The sequence below is a fragment of the Phalaenopsis equestris genome, unplaced genomic scaffold (genome assembly GCF_001263595.1).
Source record: "Phalaenopsis equestris unplaced genomic scaffold, ASM126359v1 Scaffold000301, whole genome shotgun sequence".
In the NCBI taxonomy this organism is placed as follows: domain Eukaryota; kingdom Viridiplantae; phylum Streptophyta; class Magnoliopsida; order Asparagales; family Orchidaceae; genus Phalaenopsis; species Phalaenopsis equestris.
In genome coordinates this window covers 1,569,125-1,588,732 of record NW_018164743.1, presented here as the reverse complement: position 1 = coordinate 1,588,732, position 19,608 = coordinate 1,569,125, and the positions used below count along the sequence as shown (strand labels likewise).

Below are 19,608 nucleotides of genomic sequence, written 5' to 3'. Positions count from 1 at the left end.
GCAGACCCAAACGGACGTCATATCTTTCTTAGTTTATTTGATCGAGCCTCATCCTCAAGTCTTGTGTTTATCCCTCGGGATAGATACAGGATTTGAGGTAGAGTGCTCTTTCATTTAAACTGTGAAAAATATGAGGTCAGTTTGATTTCATATTTTTCTAAAATTATATATATATACGTAAATTCAAAAGTCCTTCCGAAACGGGTGACGGGATTTCGATTCCGGCTGCCGACAGCTTCTTACGGGCGACCCCCAAACATTAAACTCTTTTCCCCTTTTAAGCGCCGACAGCATCAAAGATATGTATGAGATGAACGATATTTGGGTAGACATTATATATAAGATAAACATGTAAAATAGATATGTAAGAAATATATGAATGATATTGATATAAGTAAGAGACAGAGATGAGAAAGATATATAAATAATATGAAAGTGATGTATGATGAATAGTTACACAGCAGAATAAGTATGCATGTTTGCATAAAAATGTATCAAAATAATGAATATATGAAGAATGAAATAACTTATATGTGCATGTTCAGTGGAGGATTTAACGCCCTAATGGTACAGGCAGGAAGACAGGAAGGCAGGAGACGCTAATATACCCTAGCGCGTAGAGTTTTTGTACCACCCTAAATAATTTCAATGGTTAGATCACTAACCGTCGTACTAACAAGATAATATCGGTCAGTTGCGAGTAAACCAGAGCTTACCTCCCCAAACAATTATGATGTTTACATTGTTAACCGCTGTGCCGACGGGATAATATGTGTGGATAGCTAACCGTCGTGCCGATGAGAGCCGATGGGGCAATATCGGCCAAGGGCGTTTTAGGTTTGTTGACATGATCTTCACAGAGATAGATGTGTATGTAAAGAATAAAGTAAAAGTAAAGTTAAAGGAAATATTTATAGAATAATGAGCATGTTCATTTAAAAAAGATCATTGACGCATATATTAGCATATATCAGATTGCTTATAAGTATATATATGAGACTGCTTATAATTTTTTTTATAGACTCGCATACATATTTAATTCTTCTCCTTGGATTATTGTAATATAGAAGAGTGATTATTTTTGGGTTATCTTTCGATAACTCATTATGTTGTTTTAATATTATTTTAAGTTTTATACATTTGAACAAGATAAATAGAAGAACAAATGTGTATAAAAAACGAGAACAATAAACGAAAATGTATAAATTTTTACTTACTAATTTTTATTGTTTTCTTTAGTTGGCTCTTTCATGCAATATTTGAATATAAAATTGTTAGTAATAGAATTAGAATAACAGAGAATTGATTTCCACCTTCCGACCATCCGTTTCCGGCTTGGTTATAACTCAAAATCCCACATCGGGTCGTGACATTGTAGGCATATACTTTACGGAATTAGCCTATATCCACAGTGTACCTAGGACCACCAGTTTGGTAGAGATGCAAAATTTTTTAATCATTTCTAAAATCCCTAGGCTAAGCTGGCACAAATTTTCGGATCAATTCAATAGGTCACCCGCGGACAGGTGGATAGACAAAAATTATAAATTACAGTTTACAAAATCTCTTCAAGTGTTTTGTGGGAAAGAACTTCAAGCAGTAGATTAAAATCTGACATAGGTTGAGTTTGTCTTCAAACGATCTACTAGTCATTCCACAGGTCACAACCCATTTAAGATTGTATAAGGTCGAGATCTTCTCACCTTCTTGGAGTTAGTGATGACACTTCTATCTACAGAGCTTAGCGTGGATGAAGAAGTTAGAGACAGAGAGAATCAAACTTTACATGAGCAAGTGGAAATAGAAATTGTTAAGCCAAATGCTAAATATTAAAATGAGGCAAATAACTCCAGGAAAGCCCAAGTCTTCAAGGAATGTGGCTTGGTGTGGATTAGAATGAAGATAAGTAATTTCCTGCAAGTTCATCTAAAAAACTCGAGCCTAGAATAGACGGTCCAACCAAAATCATCAAGAAAATTAATGACAATGCTTATAAGATTAATCATCAAGTAATTATAATGTTTATGCCACCTTTAATGTTGTTGATTTGTCGTCGTACAACAAAGATTACAGTGCTTTCGAAGATGAAGATGAAATCTCTACCACATGGGGAGAATGATACAGGGGCGTCCTTGGGATGAGGAATCACATCCAGGGGGTACGCGAGAGATGGAGACCCCCATCCTACTGTTATAGCAGAAAATATCCCACTGTTTAGGCTGTTTTAGCCTTATAGGTAAAAAATTTATATTATTAAAAATAGAATTAGATTTATCTTATTTGAAAACTATTTGTATTTATTTAGTGATTTTGGGGAGTTTTGCTTTGACAACTGCTATTTTGAGACTTTTCTCCCTATTTTCTTCTGTTTAGAGAGCTATAGCATATTTTTGTTCAAGTGGTGAATCTATAGCTTAAAGAGGATAGGTGGTGGATCCTCCCCGTCATCTATAACTCGCCATTTCATCGTTCACCTCACAAATTTTAGACCATAAAACCACCAATTTGCTTCAACCTCCATCCAAAATTCACAGATTTTGCATATCTCATCCTCTTGTCATTTTACAAACTCCCAACTAATTCTGATCCTTAAACACCTTCTAGAAATCCTAAAACAGTTTCAGGTAGAGGTAGAGGCATTTGCTCACTCTTCAATTCAATCAATTATTCTTATCCACATTTACAATCAATAGAACCCTAAAAAAATTACAATAAAATAAAATAAAATTAATATATAATACAATAAAAAAGAGGAAAAAACTAAATATTTCGTAAATACAAATCACAAATAAAAGCAAAAACGACGAATCAGTCATATCATCAAAATTATTTTAATTCCTAATCAAATGGCCATCATCAAAATTCATAAGTCCTTACAAATTAGGGATTTCAATTTTCAATCATCAAAAAATACTATGAATATCATACTACATTTTTTTGCTTTTGGAATTAAAATTACTGCTTTTGTTGATCATTTGATTAACTCAAAACAGCTAATGACACAGTACTAATGTAACAAATTGCCCCAATCTTAATTTATATGAGAAGCAATATGGATGTTCAAAGCTCTAATTATCCTTCAATATGGTCTTAACATGATTTTGAAGCGACAGAGCATCTTAAAATTTCGCTTCACCAAATTAACTGATGGTTTCCAATTTCTAGGCATATTGACTACACAGAAAAATTCATCAACACAAAACAAAAATAACAAGCAATCTAACTGGAATAAAATTTTCACAAAAATAAATCCGAGAAAATGCATACATATAATATACTAAAGTATTCACAAAAAATTGTATTGCCCACTAAAAATATATAAAAAACAAGCCTAATTGGAACATCATCATGAGCCTTACCCACCTACATGGCATTAGTTTAAAAAGAACCAATACAAATTTAATCAGATGGAAATAAAAATTGAATTAAAATTTACAAAAAAGAAACCAGCTGCATTGTTTCTGTCATGGATAAGGTAGTCATACTTTTAAATCATTTGTTAGTTTTAAATTCTCCTCAATACAACCTCTTCTTTGAGTCAAATCCTTCATGGAGTCCGATATAGCATCATCCTGCTTTTCATCAATTGCCTGATTTCAAGAAACAATTTGGGTCAAAATTTACTATGAAAAAGGAAAACAATTAGAACAAAATTCAACAAAATAACACTGACCAATCTAAGTTCAGAAAGTTTTCTTTCTAAAACATGCTTCTCATTCAACAGCTGAAGCTCCTGAAAAACAAGCAAATAGTTCAAATACACTATGCTATAGTAAAATTCGAAAAATAGAAGATATTATCATATCATTATGTGATCATCTATTACTCCAAAGAGATGCTACCTTGGAACTAGCATCTCTGATTTGTTTGCGAAGAAACATAATCTCCTCTTCTTGTTGCTGAGATTTGGAGGACAGTTCCTGATGAAAAATGATTAAAAAAAAGTTTATAAACCTAGTCCACTTTATGCTCAAAGATCAATCAGAAACAATATCTGCTGTAGCTAAGGAGATCAAAGACTGATGAACTCTCATAATACCTACCATGAGTTCATGATCAAGGAGGGTATTATTGACATCATCTTTTAACAGCCTCACATCTGAACCTCTTTGAAATTGATGTCTGTTATACAAGCATATATTTGTGCATAAAACAATACAGCAAGTATTACTTTCGGATTCAAGAATCTTCATAGAGGAATCACCGCACTAACGAATCAGTCGAAGTAGTCCAAAATGTCGGATCATCATTCCCAAGAATATAACCGGCTGTGGATGGTCTCATATCTGGAAGAACAGGCTCTGGTGGAGACTGACCACCAACATAAGAAACATGATATTCAGCATCAAAAGGATCACGCATATTGTTGTAGTATGCCACCTGGGAAGATATTTGATCCTTCAAACAGCATTTCTGTATGATACACATATAGAAGGTTATAATCTGAGGAGGAAAAGCATCGAGTAAATAAGACATGGGAAATACATAAGTGATGACTGTACAACGAAAAGGATTAAAACATTCCATCAAAGGAAAATCCTACTTGAGATTTTTAAAACAACGCATCCACGAAACAAAAATAGGGCACTGCAGAATATATATATTTGATTCATCAAACAAAAATGAACAGTGAGACCAACCAAGGCGTCTCATAGCAATCAATCTGGTTCAACAAATCAATAGGGTTAGACTTTTCAAAGAAAAAAAATAAAAAATTCTTTTTGCAAAAGTTGGAAGTTCCTTGAAATAAAGATAAGTTCGACTCAGTACGCTTATGAATCAGGTTTTCACCCTCCACAAGGACAATCATACTTAAATTTACATTTGTGCATCTTCTGACGTGAAAGTAAAGTACAAAAGGTAATAATTTGGTTGCCCTTCAATTGTCACAACTCGCTCTGATAGCTTAGAATTAACCAAACAGGAATTGCGGTCGAACAGTTCTCCTCCTTCATGTTGTGACGACCGGTTTCTTTTGACAACCCGTTTCAGTTACTAGGGGTAAAGAAACGAAGAATCGAAGAAGAAATGAGCAATCGGGCAGCCAAATAGAGGGGAGAGAAAGCGAGGGTGTTGGAAGCCAAACAAACAAGCTCGCCCTATAAATTAACGTGTGCGGTCAGAAAGCATAGAAAGGAAGGAGAGGGGTTGAGAGTTTTTCTTACCCGAGGATACGACGTAGTGAGTTGTGCTCGAGCGAAGAAGAGGATCGCTTCTTTTCTTTGTAGCGGTGAGCGGCGTGCGAAGAAGAAAAGGATGACGTATGAGGGAGCTGAAGCGTTGACCGTGTACGTTTGGATCCCTTAGCCGGAGGAGGAGGAGAAGGAAAAGATGATGATGGGAGGGGAAGAGGAAGCTGCGTGGAGAGACTAGATCCCGCATGCAGAGAAAGCTTTTTCTGCTTATTTTCATTTTAAACTAACTTTTCAAGTTAATTAAATGATTAAAATATGAACGATAGAAGAGATAATATTTATAGAAGACAGTCAACCAGTAACGAGGTCAATTTAAATATATTATTTTAATTTAATTTAATCAGTAGGTCTTTCATTTGTTTATACTTAGTTATAGAAAATAAAAATGGGAAAATTTAATTCTCACCGTCCAGTCGTCTATTCTTGTCTTGGTTAATTCCAAACTTCGGGTCGGGCCATAACAAAAGTGGTATCAGAGCCAAGATTTAGGATTAATTAATCTTGATGAAAGAGCTAATAGGGTAATAATAGGAAAATTTAATAATAAAAAAATTAAAATTAAAGTTAAATTAATAATTATGTTCATTCAGGCGTAGTGATATGCCCAAAAATATAGAAAAAGAGAATCTAATATTAAACGAAGAAGTGCAACCTGTTATAAATGTAAACGCAAATGTCCTGACCCGCATGATGGTGGCGATGACTTGGTTGATTCAAGAGTCCATATCATAGCCAATCGGAAATGATAAAATCGCTGTGGATAAGTACCTAAAAATATTTCAAGATCTATGTCCACATTTGTTCAAGAGAACTGAAGACCCGATTAAAGCGAAGAACTGGCTAATGGGGATAGAGAATATATTAGATAGCATGACTTGTCCGGATGAAAAAGTGTCATTAGCTACGTTAGCACTCGATGGAGAAGCCAAATGGTGTTGGCGTGGGCAGCATCAGGACAAGCTAGGGGACATACCCGATATAATGGTTAGTTGGGAGGAATTCGTGGAGCTATTCAACAGAGAATGGTTTGTACCCCTTTTCGCTCTAAGGCGGATACAGAACAAGTTCATCAAGTTGAGGCAAAGAGAGAAGGAATTCATGCAGTACGAAATAGAATTCACTACAATGTCGAGTTATGTGTCATAGTTGATCGCTAGTGCAGAAGAAAAGTGTTGCAGATTTCTTTCAGAATTAAAGGATTCGATCAGGAAGTCATTGGTGCCTTTATGGATTGATGAATACTTAGTATTAATAGAACAAGCTAGAAAAGTGAAGAACGACTATTAGCTTACTTAGAAGTGTAAGGAGAAGCACAAAATGATTCGTAGTGAAGAAGAAGAACACACGGATCAATCAAAGAGATCCAATGGGAAGAAGTCTAAGAATAATTCAGGTGGATTTGGCGACGCAAAGTAATGTAGTCACTTGTCTCCAACGCAGAAGACAACATAAAGGTGAATATTTGATTGGCTCTAACACTTGTATTGGTGTCGTTCGCCTAGTCATATGGCAATATATTATTCGTCTCTTGGCCAAAAGAGTGTTGAAGATCAGAAATCAGGTGGAGCTCATTCACAGAAGACTGCAATTGAAAGTCTATAGCTTCAGCTCCTACCCAAGGTCAACCAAGGCAACCTATTTGACCTCAAGTATATTCCATTACTCATAATGAGCCTGAAGAACCTACTGATGCTAATGATGATGATGTCTAACGAGTTTGGCGCTTTCTCATATAAGAGTATTTTCCTACCATACTTTATTGCTTCAGCAACTGTGTGTTGCTATACGAAGTATGGTTGAATAGTCTTATATCGAATATTTACATTATAGTGTTTACTTTCATCTTAATTAATGATCCCTAGTTTTATCAAAAAAATTTATGGATAGCTAGTGTTGAACTGCTTAATGAGAAATGACTTGAGGTTTGTTTATTAATTTTGAGGACAAAATTTTTGTAAGTGGGGAAGACTGATGACTCGTTTCTTGTGACAACTTGTTTCAGATACCGGGGGAGAAAAAACAAAATTAAAGAAGAAAAAATGAGGAGTTGGGCAGCCAAACAAAGGGGAAAGGAAGTCAGACGAGCTCGCCCTATAAATCGACGCGTGAGACGGGAGCTCTTAAGTGGGCGATCAAAGAGAAAAGGAAGGAAAAAGATGTGTTGAGAGTTTTTCTTACCCGAGGATACAACGACGTGTGTTGTGCTCGAGCGAAGAAGAGGATCGCTTCTTTTCTTTATTGCATCGAGCGGCATGTGAAGGAGAGGACGACATAGGAGGGAGTCAAAACATTGGTCGTGTGTGTTTAGAACTCTAAACTGGAGGATAAGGTGGTGACGACAGGAGAAGAAGAGCACGCTGCGTACAGAGACTGGATCCCGCGTGCAGAGAATGCTTTTTCTCGCATGGTGTAGGACTCAACCAAGGTAAGCCTTATTAAATTAGTTTAATACTAAAACTTAATAATATATATCTATATATATATGAGATATTCATATACTGTCTCTGACACGGCGATCTGTTTGCTAGGGTTTCGCCCGATGGTGAAAACCTGGTTTGATTCCTGACTCGACGACGAAGACGAAGTTTCCCACACTCGACGACGACGACGCTATTTCCTACACTCGGCGACGACGACGAACTCTACCTTGCGATCGTCGTCTTCTCTTTCACGCCAAACGACGAAGGGCTTCGGCGTCTGCTTTCTGCTGTTTCATCGTCTCCTCCTTTGTGCCTCTTCTGCAGTTCTTTTCTGCGTGGAACGAGTTGCGCTTATTTGTCGAGCTGTGATTTCTTACCGTCTTTTGCGCATTCAGAGGTTCATGTCTTCTGCCAGCTTCGCCCCAAACTCTTCTGCTCATTTTTTTTGCCCTCTGCCGAACTTGCAGGGCTTCTCTTTGCTGTGATAGAGTTTCCTTCTTCTTCGATTGAACCTGAAAAAACCTCATTTGCCCACGTGGCCTCAGGAGGAGACGGCGGTTGTCTTTCCTTCAAGTTATAAGGAGAATCGTGATGGTACAGGTGACTATCCTTTTATTAAGAATGAGAGCAGAAAAAGTGGGAAGGCGGCACTCTTTTTCTCCACATTAGAAATTTCAACGCTGACTGACAAATTCAAATTTGCTTTTATTGGAAAATTTCAATGGGGACACCCACCTATGGAAATTATCAGGAAAAGTTTTGATGACCTCAAATTAATAGAAAAGTATAAAGTGGGGCTCATGGATGGGAAACATGTTTTGATTCAGTTAATCGTGCCTGAAGACTACACTTGAATTTTCTTAAGAAAATATCTTAACATCGCTGGTAAACCTATGAAGCTACTCAAATGGTCTCCTGATTTCGACCCAAATCATGAAACCCTCACTGTACCAATATGGTTTAATTTACCTGGTCTCAAGCTGCATTTTTTTCACCATCTGGTTCTCTATTCTATTGGGGTCATCCTTGGGGATCCTTTGAAACTAGATCTGCCTACTTTCAACCTAACCAGACCCTCGGTCTCCAGAATACTTGTGGAAAGGGATATTACTACCATGAAAACTATTCTTTCACTGAAGTCTGGCTGGGCACAACTCATAATGATTATTGGCAACAAATTGTCATGGAGCACAGACCCCCATATTGTACTCACTGTAAGATGTTTGGTCATGTTGATAAATGCCACAAGTTTCATCCAAATTTGAAATCTAAGGTTCAAGTGAATAAGGATGGGTCTAACCCCACTGCTCTGGACATTTTAGTTCCATCTGGGGAGGATACTACCAGACATGAGGTGTTTGTTGCCCCTACTGCTGTTACTAATATTGCGAGTGATGTGGTGCTGACACCTTCAAACCCCATAGAAAACAATACTGATGGACTATTACCTACAAATGATAGTGTTCAGACTGATAATCAGGAAAGCCTCGTAGCTCCACTTCTTAAGGAAGTATCCGGTGTAGAGGCAACTCATACTTCACATATACTAGATTTTATTATGGGTACTACGGTTGGTATTCATTCTGCTTCAGCTCTACCACCCCATCAAACTAATTCTTTGGATGAGGAATGACAGGTCTATTCCAGGAGAAAGAAGAAGAATGGAGACCAACTCCAGCTCGGGAACATATTGGATGATACATTGGTTACTACTGGCAATGGCGATCATCTTACCAACTTATTATCTTGCTCCTTCCCTAGAACTAAAGGTAGAGTCAAGACCAAATTAGTTCGCTCTCTAGCCACCTGATACTATGTATTTCAACACTGTTAAGACTTTTTATTTAAGTATCTAATGTATTTTTCTGTTATTTCTAGTTTTGGAACAATTTGTGGTTTTTGTGTGGGCAGAGTGTCATGCTTGGGCCCTCCCACATATGGTATTTGTATGTATCTTTCTATATATATATATTGAATAGAAAATTTAGTGAGATTTTGTAAGGTAAATTTAACAATTAAATAATAAAAAGCTAATAGTTTATTAAATTAATAAGTTAATTAAATTTTATATCATATTAGACTTCCAATTTTAGAAGAGTCGTCAACAAGACAAATTAATCGTTATCACGGTGAGTACTTCTACTCTTAAATTATTGTATCATTTTAGTATCTCTTCTAAACCAGTTGTATGAGTTGTTATATATGCTTGATTAATGCAATTAATTTTTCTATTATTAAATTTTATCGTTAATTTCGATGTGAATGCTTATAATCTCGTATTATGAAATATTTAATGCATTATAGTATTATATGTTGAGTGATATGAAATTGTGAATGATATAATCTGCATAAATTAATTGTATGTACATGATTGAATATGATGAAGTCACCCCTTTATGGTACTAGTGAGATAACACTAAGGTACAAGTGCACATATATGAAAAAGAATATTAATATTGAAGTACTTTAATTCGTACAATTTTTTAGACGGTGCTCTTGTAATGGTTATAAGAATATATAATGATATTAAGATATTATTGATTTAGTAAGATTATTTGAATAGCATCACATATTTATATGAATTTATTTAAAGCTTAACTAGCATGTATATTATTTTCTTTTCTTTTGTATTATTGTAGCTTAGGAGAATGAACATTCAGTGGCTTGTTTCGCTCATTTCTACTTTAAACTAACTTTTCAGGTTAATTAGGTGTAAAAGAAGAGCAATATGAGCGATAATGTTTATAAAAGGCACAGACAATCACTAATGAGATAAATTTAAATATATTGTTTTAATTTAATTTAATTTAATTGGCGGCTCTTTCATTTATAAATAGTTAATTATAGATAATAACTATGAGAAATTTCAATTCTCACTGTCCGACCGTTTGTTCCCATTTTGGTTAATTCAAAGTCCTAGGCTGAGTCGTGACACACGCATGTCATAACGACATCGTCACTTATTGTGGGTTCGCCTAAGATTGTCGAGAATCATGAGACCGCAGTTCCTGAATTAATTAATTTTAAGCTATCAAGCTGGATCGTGACGTCAATTCACAAAAGCAGGATCAATGAAAATAACATTTATCAAATGCATTAGAAAATTTGGGGTCGTTATGTATTCAGTTCAATATGGAGGAATAGAGCCACAGCTTAGCCTGAAATCAAGCACTTTGTGCCATCTTGTTGGGGTTATATTGTTTACTATCTTATACTTTGTATTGTTAAGATAACAATCCCATACAGCTTGTAAGATAATAAATCCTTGCCTAATTAGGTATGTCAATTGTGATCTATATATCTTTTCTTTGTCCTAAGGTTTCAGAAGAACATTTAATAAATAACTCATAAGAACTAACTTCTGAAAAGTAAGAACTGAACACCTTGCATGGCATAGAATTAGCCTCTTTTACCTATCAATAATCAAGACTTCAATGCATCAACCTCATCACGACCCACAAAACGTTCTTTTGTAGGTACTGAAAAGTAAAAGAGTCTTCCTGATAAATTATCTAGGAAATCATCACTTTTTATGCAACAATTAACAGCAGGTCATGAGAAATTTACAATTCATAACAATTTTACAATTCCAGTCAAATGCACGTAATTAAGAGGCATGAGAAATTGGATACCAAACAAACAGCAGGTCATTGAATTCTTGTTGCAAATGATGCAATGACATGCAGCTAATCTAGTTTTACAAAAATAATTTTTTGAGAAAACAATTAGGAGTCAAACCAGACAACAAAGGAGTCAAACTAAAATTTTCAAGTCTCTTAGGCTCATATTTATTTTTGAGCAAAGTCATAATATTTTTTTTTATTAAATTTATTTCATTAGGTTTAATTATTCTTTTCAAATTATCCTATAGGTGCAAATTTGAATGCTTTGATCGGACTATATTTTAACAAATAGGATTAGTCTTGAAATCAAAACAGTTTATCTTATCTTTGTAACCCTTTCAATAAATAAGGATTGATTGCTTGTACGCATATTATTAAACATTAATTTCTAATGAATGAAATTATTTATAAGGTTAATTAAGTATTTTCTCAAGATCCAAGTCATGTATGTAGATCCCACCATATTGAGTGCATAGAGATTTCCTTATCATTTCCCTGTTTAACCTTTCCACCTTCATCAATTTGGAATCATCACCATTAAAGATGACCTCCAGCCATATCTTGTAAACTGTAGTATCCTGCTTGAACTAGCCTAAATTGCATCATCAAATCATGAAACCCATTGACCAATGCTCATTATTTATAAGCCACATACCACGTTATCCCTAAATCCCAATCTCTCTAATCATATTCAGATAAAATAAAGCCATGGACACACATACTGCACTGGAATATTGCCCATAAACAGCCCATTTTCACCAAATCCTGCAACTATCTCGCTTCTCATCATGTGAACCCAACTTTCTACTCACTTAATCTCACCCAATTCACAGTATCACTTCTTCGTCTCACACATAAGACACAGTCCCTTCACTCGCTGCCCTGTTTCATAAATTCATGTGAATTTCTCACCAAAAGGAACACAAAAGGTAGCTGCACCAAACACAAAAATTGTCAGAAGATAGGGACTAGAAATTAAAAGAAATGGCAGTATAAAAGAAGTTAAATTTGTCACAATTCATAAATACACTTCTGAACTTACAGCAACAGTAAAAATCAACACTACTAGAAATGCCACTAACCGATGAAAAAAAAAAATTCCTGAAATCATAGCAAATTAGCTGCAGGGGTAAAAGCCTGAATTATAGGAATTCAAAGGAAATAAAAATATCAGAGCGATAGTATGCCTATTTGCATCACACCCCCTTTGGGCCCTCCTTATACTAAGGTCGCTCCCCCTCAGAGATATAAGCCTATTTATTTCAATTAACCTTGTAGGCCATTTTTTTGTGTAAGTTCTACCTTCCAAACATTGGAACCCATAAATTCAAGTAAGTTGCAGCCTCACTAAAGTAGACTACTGCATGTTACCCTAGCACTTGCATCACACTTTTGAGCCAATCGAGCTCCAACCTAGAAATTGGGCAAATTCAAGATTGCCTACTCAAAGCAACTCATGGATATGTCAACATGCTTTCTCCGATGTAGTGTTTAACCTCAATAGCATGCAATCAGTCCACAAACAATGAATACTCATGAAATGCTTCATGCAGAGTACAACTTCAAAGCGAACCTTCATTAGAAAACCCATTACCATCAATATGTTTAGGGTATTCCCTTCTCAAACGAACCAAGTTTGCCATGCCGCAGCTTAAGCTAGAAAAACTCATTTGCACTAGCCAAGCTTTGTGGATGTGAACCAACTTCAATATGAATCGATCAAGTTGTGGCATCCAAAATGCAAATGCTAGCCGCATCCTAAATACGAAGAAGGCAATTTGAAGAGGACAGTAGGAGATAGTCGAGATTGAGCTTTGAACAAAAAAATCTTAAAAAACTTCTCTGATAGCAAGTTTCTAGGAGAAAATACAGTCAATAATGAATTAAATTGCGCATTAGAAGGCAATGAAATATTACATGCCAAATATGCAAGAAAGATTTTTGTGTAACAGGAAGAATTCCTATAAAAACTCCATGGTTAAATGTGCTAAAAAAAGAGAACTCCTTGGATGGGACACCTCCTAGAAAATTACACAAGAAAGGACAAAAATTATAAGGTTCAACCTAGTATGGCAATGTAATACCTTGCATAAACCTAAGACATTAAACAAGTTTAGTCATTGAACCTTTGGTGATCACATACTAACACCTCTAAAAAAAAATCAACCATATTAGTACTATTAAATTCTTTTTTAGTCAACTCTTAATCTTTAAGCCACTATGAGAGGACGATTTTCATTCAACAAACCATCACACTAATCTATAAAAAAATATTTGAAAAGAAGCAACAAAGGTTGCTAATCGTATTTTATGGATGATGTGCCTCCCAACACTCCATCATTGGTTAATGGGCTCACCAAGCTAACCCAAGATGACAGAACTATAAGATCTTAATCTAGTTGACCACTTATCCCCATCCATATCCCTCCACTATAAACCTAATTCCTAAAAATCAATTTAGAGCAAAATAAAACCTTCACTAATCAAAATTATTCTCATTCATCAAGCGTGGGCTGAAACTAGCCACATGGACTTATCTTATTGGAACTCTCAATAACTATAATTCATTAAAACCTTCACTAATCTCATCCATTGGTCGAGTGATATCTCTAGGACATTAGCCTAACTTGTCTTTGAAATTTCATGATACTATGTTCATACTCCTAAAGCTCCAAAATAGCAATAAGAAATGGATCACCCCTAGCTCCATGATGATATACAAGAAATTTTATATATAAGATTTTTCAGCTAAGAAATATGTTATTTCACCCAATCAAAAAAATATTATACAAACATGACTTCTTTAATTTAAAAGTAATCTGCCACATAAAGTTGGGAATGCATCCTAAGGTCTCATTCTAACATGCTAAAACTAAATTTTAATTAACATAACTTTAACATGTTTAACAAGAATGTACTCCATTATGTAATAAATGATAACTAATGTCATCAATTTCACACTTAAGAATTTGAAATAAAGATAATTTAAATACATTTTATCACTTTTAGAACTTATTGAAGGCAATGTTTTAAGCACCCTCTTATTCAAACTTGCATTTATAGTGCATGTATGTGCCGTGTTTAACATTCATAGTTTTGATATAGAACTTCAAAATATTAATCAAATAGTATATATCTACTTACACGTTCGTAACTGAAACTACATGTGTATTCTGTTCGCCTTTATCAAATAATTATGGAACATAAATGAAATTACTAGACATTATAACTTTGATGTATCACTAGTTTCTAGTACGAACAAGCACTTTTATCAAGAAAGCAGATCAAATTGCGTAACCAAATAGCATTTCCCGTTTCTAAAAGTGAAAATGAATTTCCGACTCACTTGGAAGATTCATATTACTTTCTAGCAAAATTATTTATAATCGAGAAACTACGATTTATTGACACCACGAAATGATACTTAAGCAAATTCATACAAATATTTTCTCCCTGAAAAATGAGATTTCGCATGCTTAGACTATCCAAATTGGAATAGAATGACATTAATTAATTGTTTTGATCTCCGAGCATCATTCAAAAAGATATCCCTGCCGATCCACGCAAATGGAGAAACAAGGTAGCATAAGTAGGCTGTAAATAAGCCGTGTCGAGCTTGAGTTGCCACCCATAACTCAAGCTCAACTTGGCCAATTATACGAAAGCTTGAAATAAAGATCAAGCTCGAGCAAAGCCTTCTGGCAAAATCGAGCCCGACGAATAGCTACGCGATGGGAATACGTGAGAAACATCGGCGACCCGGGGGGAGGGGGTTGTGGGGGTTTGAAGAAGGCATACCTCAAGCAGCTGCGCTGGGCGAGGTGAAGAAGTTGAAGAATTCGGCGGCGACCTGGATTATAAGAATTATGAGGAGGAAGCAAGGCGGAAATTTGGATCAGAGGTACGCGGAAGAAGGGAGAACAGGAAGGTCTACGAACTCCTACGAAAGGCGAAGCAGCGAGCGCAAGCTACCGAGGACTGTCCGACTGTGGCTGGCAATTGCAATTTTGGGCTTTCTATGTATTTTATGCATAACCATTCAGGTTGTTATTATTATTATTATTATTATTATTATCTAATTTATATTTTTATTTATTTATTTATTTAAAAGCGCCTTGCTCTTTTCGCGCTTGAGCCCACTAGGAGCAGGGCCCGAGTCACTTTGCCAGGCCCAGCCACAATAATAATTAAATAGATAAAGGAATAATTACATACACAGTATTAATGTAATTAGGCATGCCACATTCAAATTACTGATAATTTGATAAAAATAAAAAATATGAGTTTGAATTTTATCATGAATTTTGATATTTGATTGAGAATTTTAAAAATGGATGAAAGAGGATAAGATTTCACATGCTCTTGAATTCTCCAAAAATTAGAGCAGACGTTAGAAGAGAGAGACAGAGTGAATAGTAATGAAGAGCAAAATGTGTGGATCTTCTTTATACATAAAATAATCTACTTACATGTAGAGGGAGAGAGTATAATGTAATGATGTTTCATTATTGCCCCTGCTTTAAAGAAGATTTTATAGGGTATTATTAGTATTTTGTATATATGAGCATATTGCTCGGCTACTCTACGCCTTGGTAAGTTAAGCTTGATTAGCTTCGGGTTGACATCACTGATTAGGTCAATAAAGACGATCAATTGATCTAGTTTAGTTATCGACCATTGATCTCTAATGAGGAGCTTATGTTGTCAAAGAAACATTATATTATCGAGCAAATGGTGAATCGCTATAATCTGATAGTTAGTAGCTCGCTCCCTAACAAGGAGAGTCTGAGGGATGACTATAAGATTCTTTTTTACATTGTTAATTCTTAATCTCCTATGAGGGAGCCCCAGAGACGTTCATGAAATGGTTGGTGATATTATGGAATTGAATATTTTCTCAGATAGGATCCACTGAAAGTTAGGTGTTGATATCCATTTTTTTATGCCGTGTACTCTAGACGTCCTTCCGAGTGACAAGGGATCACATTACTTTCTTACGTAATATCCCGTCACCTATGGAGTCTGTAAAGACTTTAGCGGGCACATCTTGTATCAGAATGAGTTCGCCTCGTCTAATCGTGCTCGGAAGCGGCTATTGTAGGTTGGCTTCGGCCTCAATATAAGTTGAGTCGAATGACCATCATGATATCTAAAAGCCCTAGTCCAGTCATCTAGGACACCCCATGGATCGAACGAGCCGTAAGTCCCCTTTAACGGAACTTTGGACATCGAAAAATTCCAGGGGCCCAGCGTGACCACGTTTAGGACATGTGTGGCCACGCTTAACCCGCAACGTGACCTCGCCAGAACCGCAGAGGAAGCGCGACACCTTACACCAGGTGTAACCACGCCTGAGATCGGTGCGGCCACGCCGACCAAACACAGAGATCCGCATAATTATGTCGGCTCTCCAGTGTGGCCACACCCAAAGTGCACCTGTGACACATTTTAACTAGCATGATTACACTTATCTTTGGGTGTAGCCATGCCAGTTCAATTGCATTGTGACCTTTTTTGGCATCGATCCACAAATTTTTGCCAACAATGACGTTTAACCATCGGATAAGCCATTTATTACCAGTTTTAACTCTAAAATTGTATCTTGAGCTACCTTAATCCATTCCTTATGAGGCAGGTAATAAAATCTTGCCTAGAGAAGAGGGAAATCAGGTATGGGCAGAAGCTTTAGAAAGGGGGAAAAAATTGCGTACGTAAGACACACGCAACGCTGCGTACGATAGCCAATAGGAGGACTTGTATGCATTGGCGGCCCCACCTCTTGTAAATTATAAAATAAATAGGTGTCTTGTCGTGCGTGACCCGTCGACCCGGCCCATGTAATACCGCCCGTGGTCGGCCTCCAGTAATGCACGTGTAATCTTGTTGTAACATGTGTGTAACCTTCCCCCCTTTGGCAGCGGTATCACGCGTATAACCTACGTGTAACTTCCCTATAACCTCGTTGCCGCAGAACCGAGAGTGTACCATTTGTGTAACTCGATTGTAACTGCGGAACCACGCGTGTAACCCTCATGGAACTGAGAGTTACCCTTCGTGTAACTGCAATGTAACAGATTATGAAGCTCGTGGCATTGGTACTGTGTGTGTAACATGATTGTAACTGCGATGTACAAGATAAAAAATTGGAGCGAGCGTGAATCATGTTATTTAAGCAGCTAGAGTTTATTGTTTTATTGGTCATATTCTCAATTTTATGACGTCATTTTCTCCTACAGCGGCAGCTGGACCTATTGAAGTTCAAGATGGACTACAGAAACACAAAATATTGTTTTCTCTACGAAGCGTGAGGAGAAAAAGAGAGTTATCATGTCAAGAGAGAACAAGTTGATGTTAAAGTGGAAGTGTGTTTGGATTTGTTTTTTTTTTTGAGACATTACTTCAGCTGTTATAATAATGGTGTTTGCTGTTATGTTCTTCTTATTTTTAGGATCTAACCGTATTTTTGGAGTTGTATGTTTGTTAAGGTATGTTTGTAGAGATTAGGGTTTTGTAAAAACAATGAAGTAAATATACCACATTAAACCCAAATAATCACAATTCAATAGCTAATAAAAAATAATTAATTTTTTGAGGTGCATGTTTGTGGAGGTGTATGGTTTTAGGGTTTTTTTGTTGAGTTGTGATTATTAGGGTTTAATGTAGGATAGAATTTAGGGTTTATTATTTTTTAAAAAACTAATGAATCCTTATTATAGAAGGAATATATGAGGGTTTAGGGTTATTTTTTGAGCTATTTATTGAGTTTAACATTTTATTCTATTTTGTGTAGTTTGGTGAGAGTAAAACTACCTGTATCAAGCAAACAAAAAACATATTACTTCAAATGATGGTCTACAATGAGAAAGAAACTTATGAAGTATATTATGCTTACGCTCATCATATTGGATTTAGTGTTCGTAAGGAGCATTCTATGTTTTGGCCTAACACTAGGAATATGAAGACGAAGGACTTCGTATGTGGAAAACAGGTTTCAAGAAAGAGATGAAGATCACAGAAACTATTAAATACAAAATAGCAGACACAAGAAGTGGTTGACCTGCAATGATTCAATACATAGTTGACGACGAAGGTAATTGGACTGTCAAAAAATTCCCTGAATCTCATAATCACTCATTAGCAAACCCTGGTGATAAACACCTTTTGCGTTTCAGTAGAAAGATAAGTGAAACATGATAAAATAATTCATTGCTATGTTAAAAAATATGAAAAGAACTTTTAAGAGTTATGTGCAGTACACAAACCGTTAGAAGGAAGACAAAACCAGTAATATATCACAGTGTCTGATCCTTCCTTATTTTCGCTGCACTGACATTCAGTTGCTCTGTCAGAAATCCACATACTGTAACTGGCCAATTATACGTTGTAAAAGTTCTATATCCTCACAAATAGAAGACAACTCTTTCGACACTCTAAAGTTACTTGAAGTAAAAAATAAATTTGACATTAAAAATTTGATTAATAATTGCAAAAGGTTACGAGATGACTCCCCTGGTGAAAAGTTGAGTAGTGCGGTCTTTATTTGTCTCGCATCCATACTAACAGGCAGAGCAGAACTCCAGCATGTAGGTAACCCTCTATTGGGCATACTTATTAGGAGTGTAACTTCATATGAATCAAATTTGAGCTCTTTCCCACACAAGTTGAATGTCATTCGATCAATATCTCAACAGTTTATTATATGCATTGACAGAATATGATCATGAGGGTACGGAGGGAGTTCAAAAAACTGAGTCAAACTCATGGCTTCTAATTTATTCCAAGTGTCTTCGTCGACTTATGGCCGGACCTTATAAAGAAATTCTCGTACTGCAAATGGATGACATCTGTAATTCATTGATTTTACGCTAAAAAGCATACAAGAATACAAAAAAATAGTTTAATATCAAATATAAATCCAAATGACGACAAAAAAAGGTGAATTTAAAAAAATTTTAACAATAAATTTTCAGTAAATTAAATTTAACTATAACATTTAGGAAAGTATGACGATCTTTGTTGGCAAATAAGGTGAATTTCAACTCTTCTACTTTGAGAAATAATAAGTCTTCATTTAAAATTAATTTAACTCGAAAAATAGGGTGAATTAAATAGTTCTATTTTAACAATTTGCATTTCAACATATAAACTATCTAAAATGTTTTCCAAAACCACAAACTGTTCATTTTGGTAAAGAGTTTATATTGTATTAAAAGTGTCATGTATTGTGTTCACAAAGTTCTTTATGACCACATGATAACACCATTAACCAAGCTTCATGAATTGGAAAGCATAATCTAACTAATATCTATAAAGAGTTTGGGGCTGCTTAATAGATTCATTGTCCTCATTCTTTTACTCCTCCTTACGACC

General features: G+C 35.6%; 1 protein-coding gene across 8 annotated transcripts in view; it reads right to left on the bottom strand.

Moving 5' to 3' along the window:
- Positions 1-19,608, bottom strand: part of LOC110025479 — a 96,802-nt gene that overhangs the window by 71,044 nt on the left and 6,150 nt on the right. For 4 of the 8 annotated variants that reach the window (XR_002294125.1, XR_002294126.1, XM_020725984.1 and 1 more), the window contains exons 1-6: positions 15,037-15,242; positions 4,205-4,413; positions 4,044-4,122; positions 3,843-3,920; positions 3,674-3,733; positions 3,486-3,590 (exon numbers count right to left, since the gene is read on the bottom strand). Coding sequence is in view for 6 of the 8 variants with exons in the window: in XM_020725984.1 (XP_020581643.1) it covers positions 3,486-3,590; positions 3,674-3,733; positions 3,843-3,920; positions 4,044-4,122; positions 4,205-4,362 (480 nt within the window). In the remaining 2 variants the exon portion in view is untranslated. Of the gene's footprint in view, positions 1-3,485; positions 3,591-3,673; positions 3,734-3,842; positions 3,921-4,043; positions 4,123-4,204; positions 4,414-15,036; positions 15,243-19,608 lie in introns of those variants that run through there. The other 4 variants (XM_020725981.1, XM_020725980.1, XM_020725985.1 and 1 more) reach the window with 4 other exon arrangements.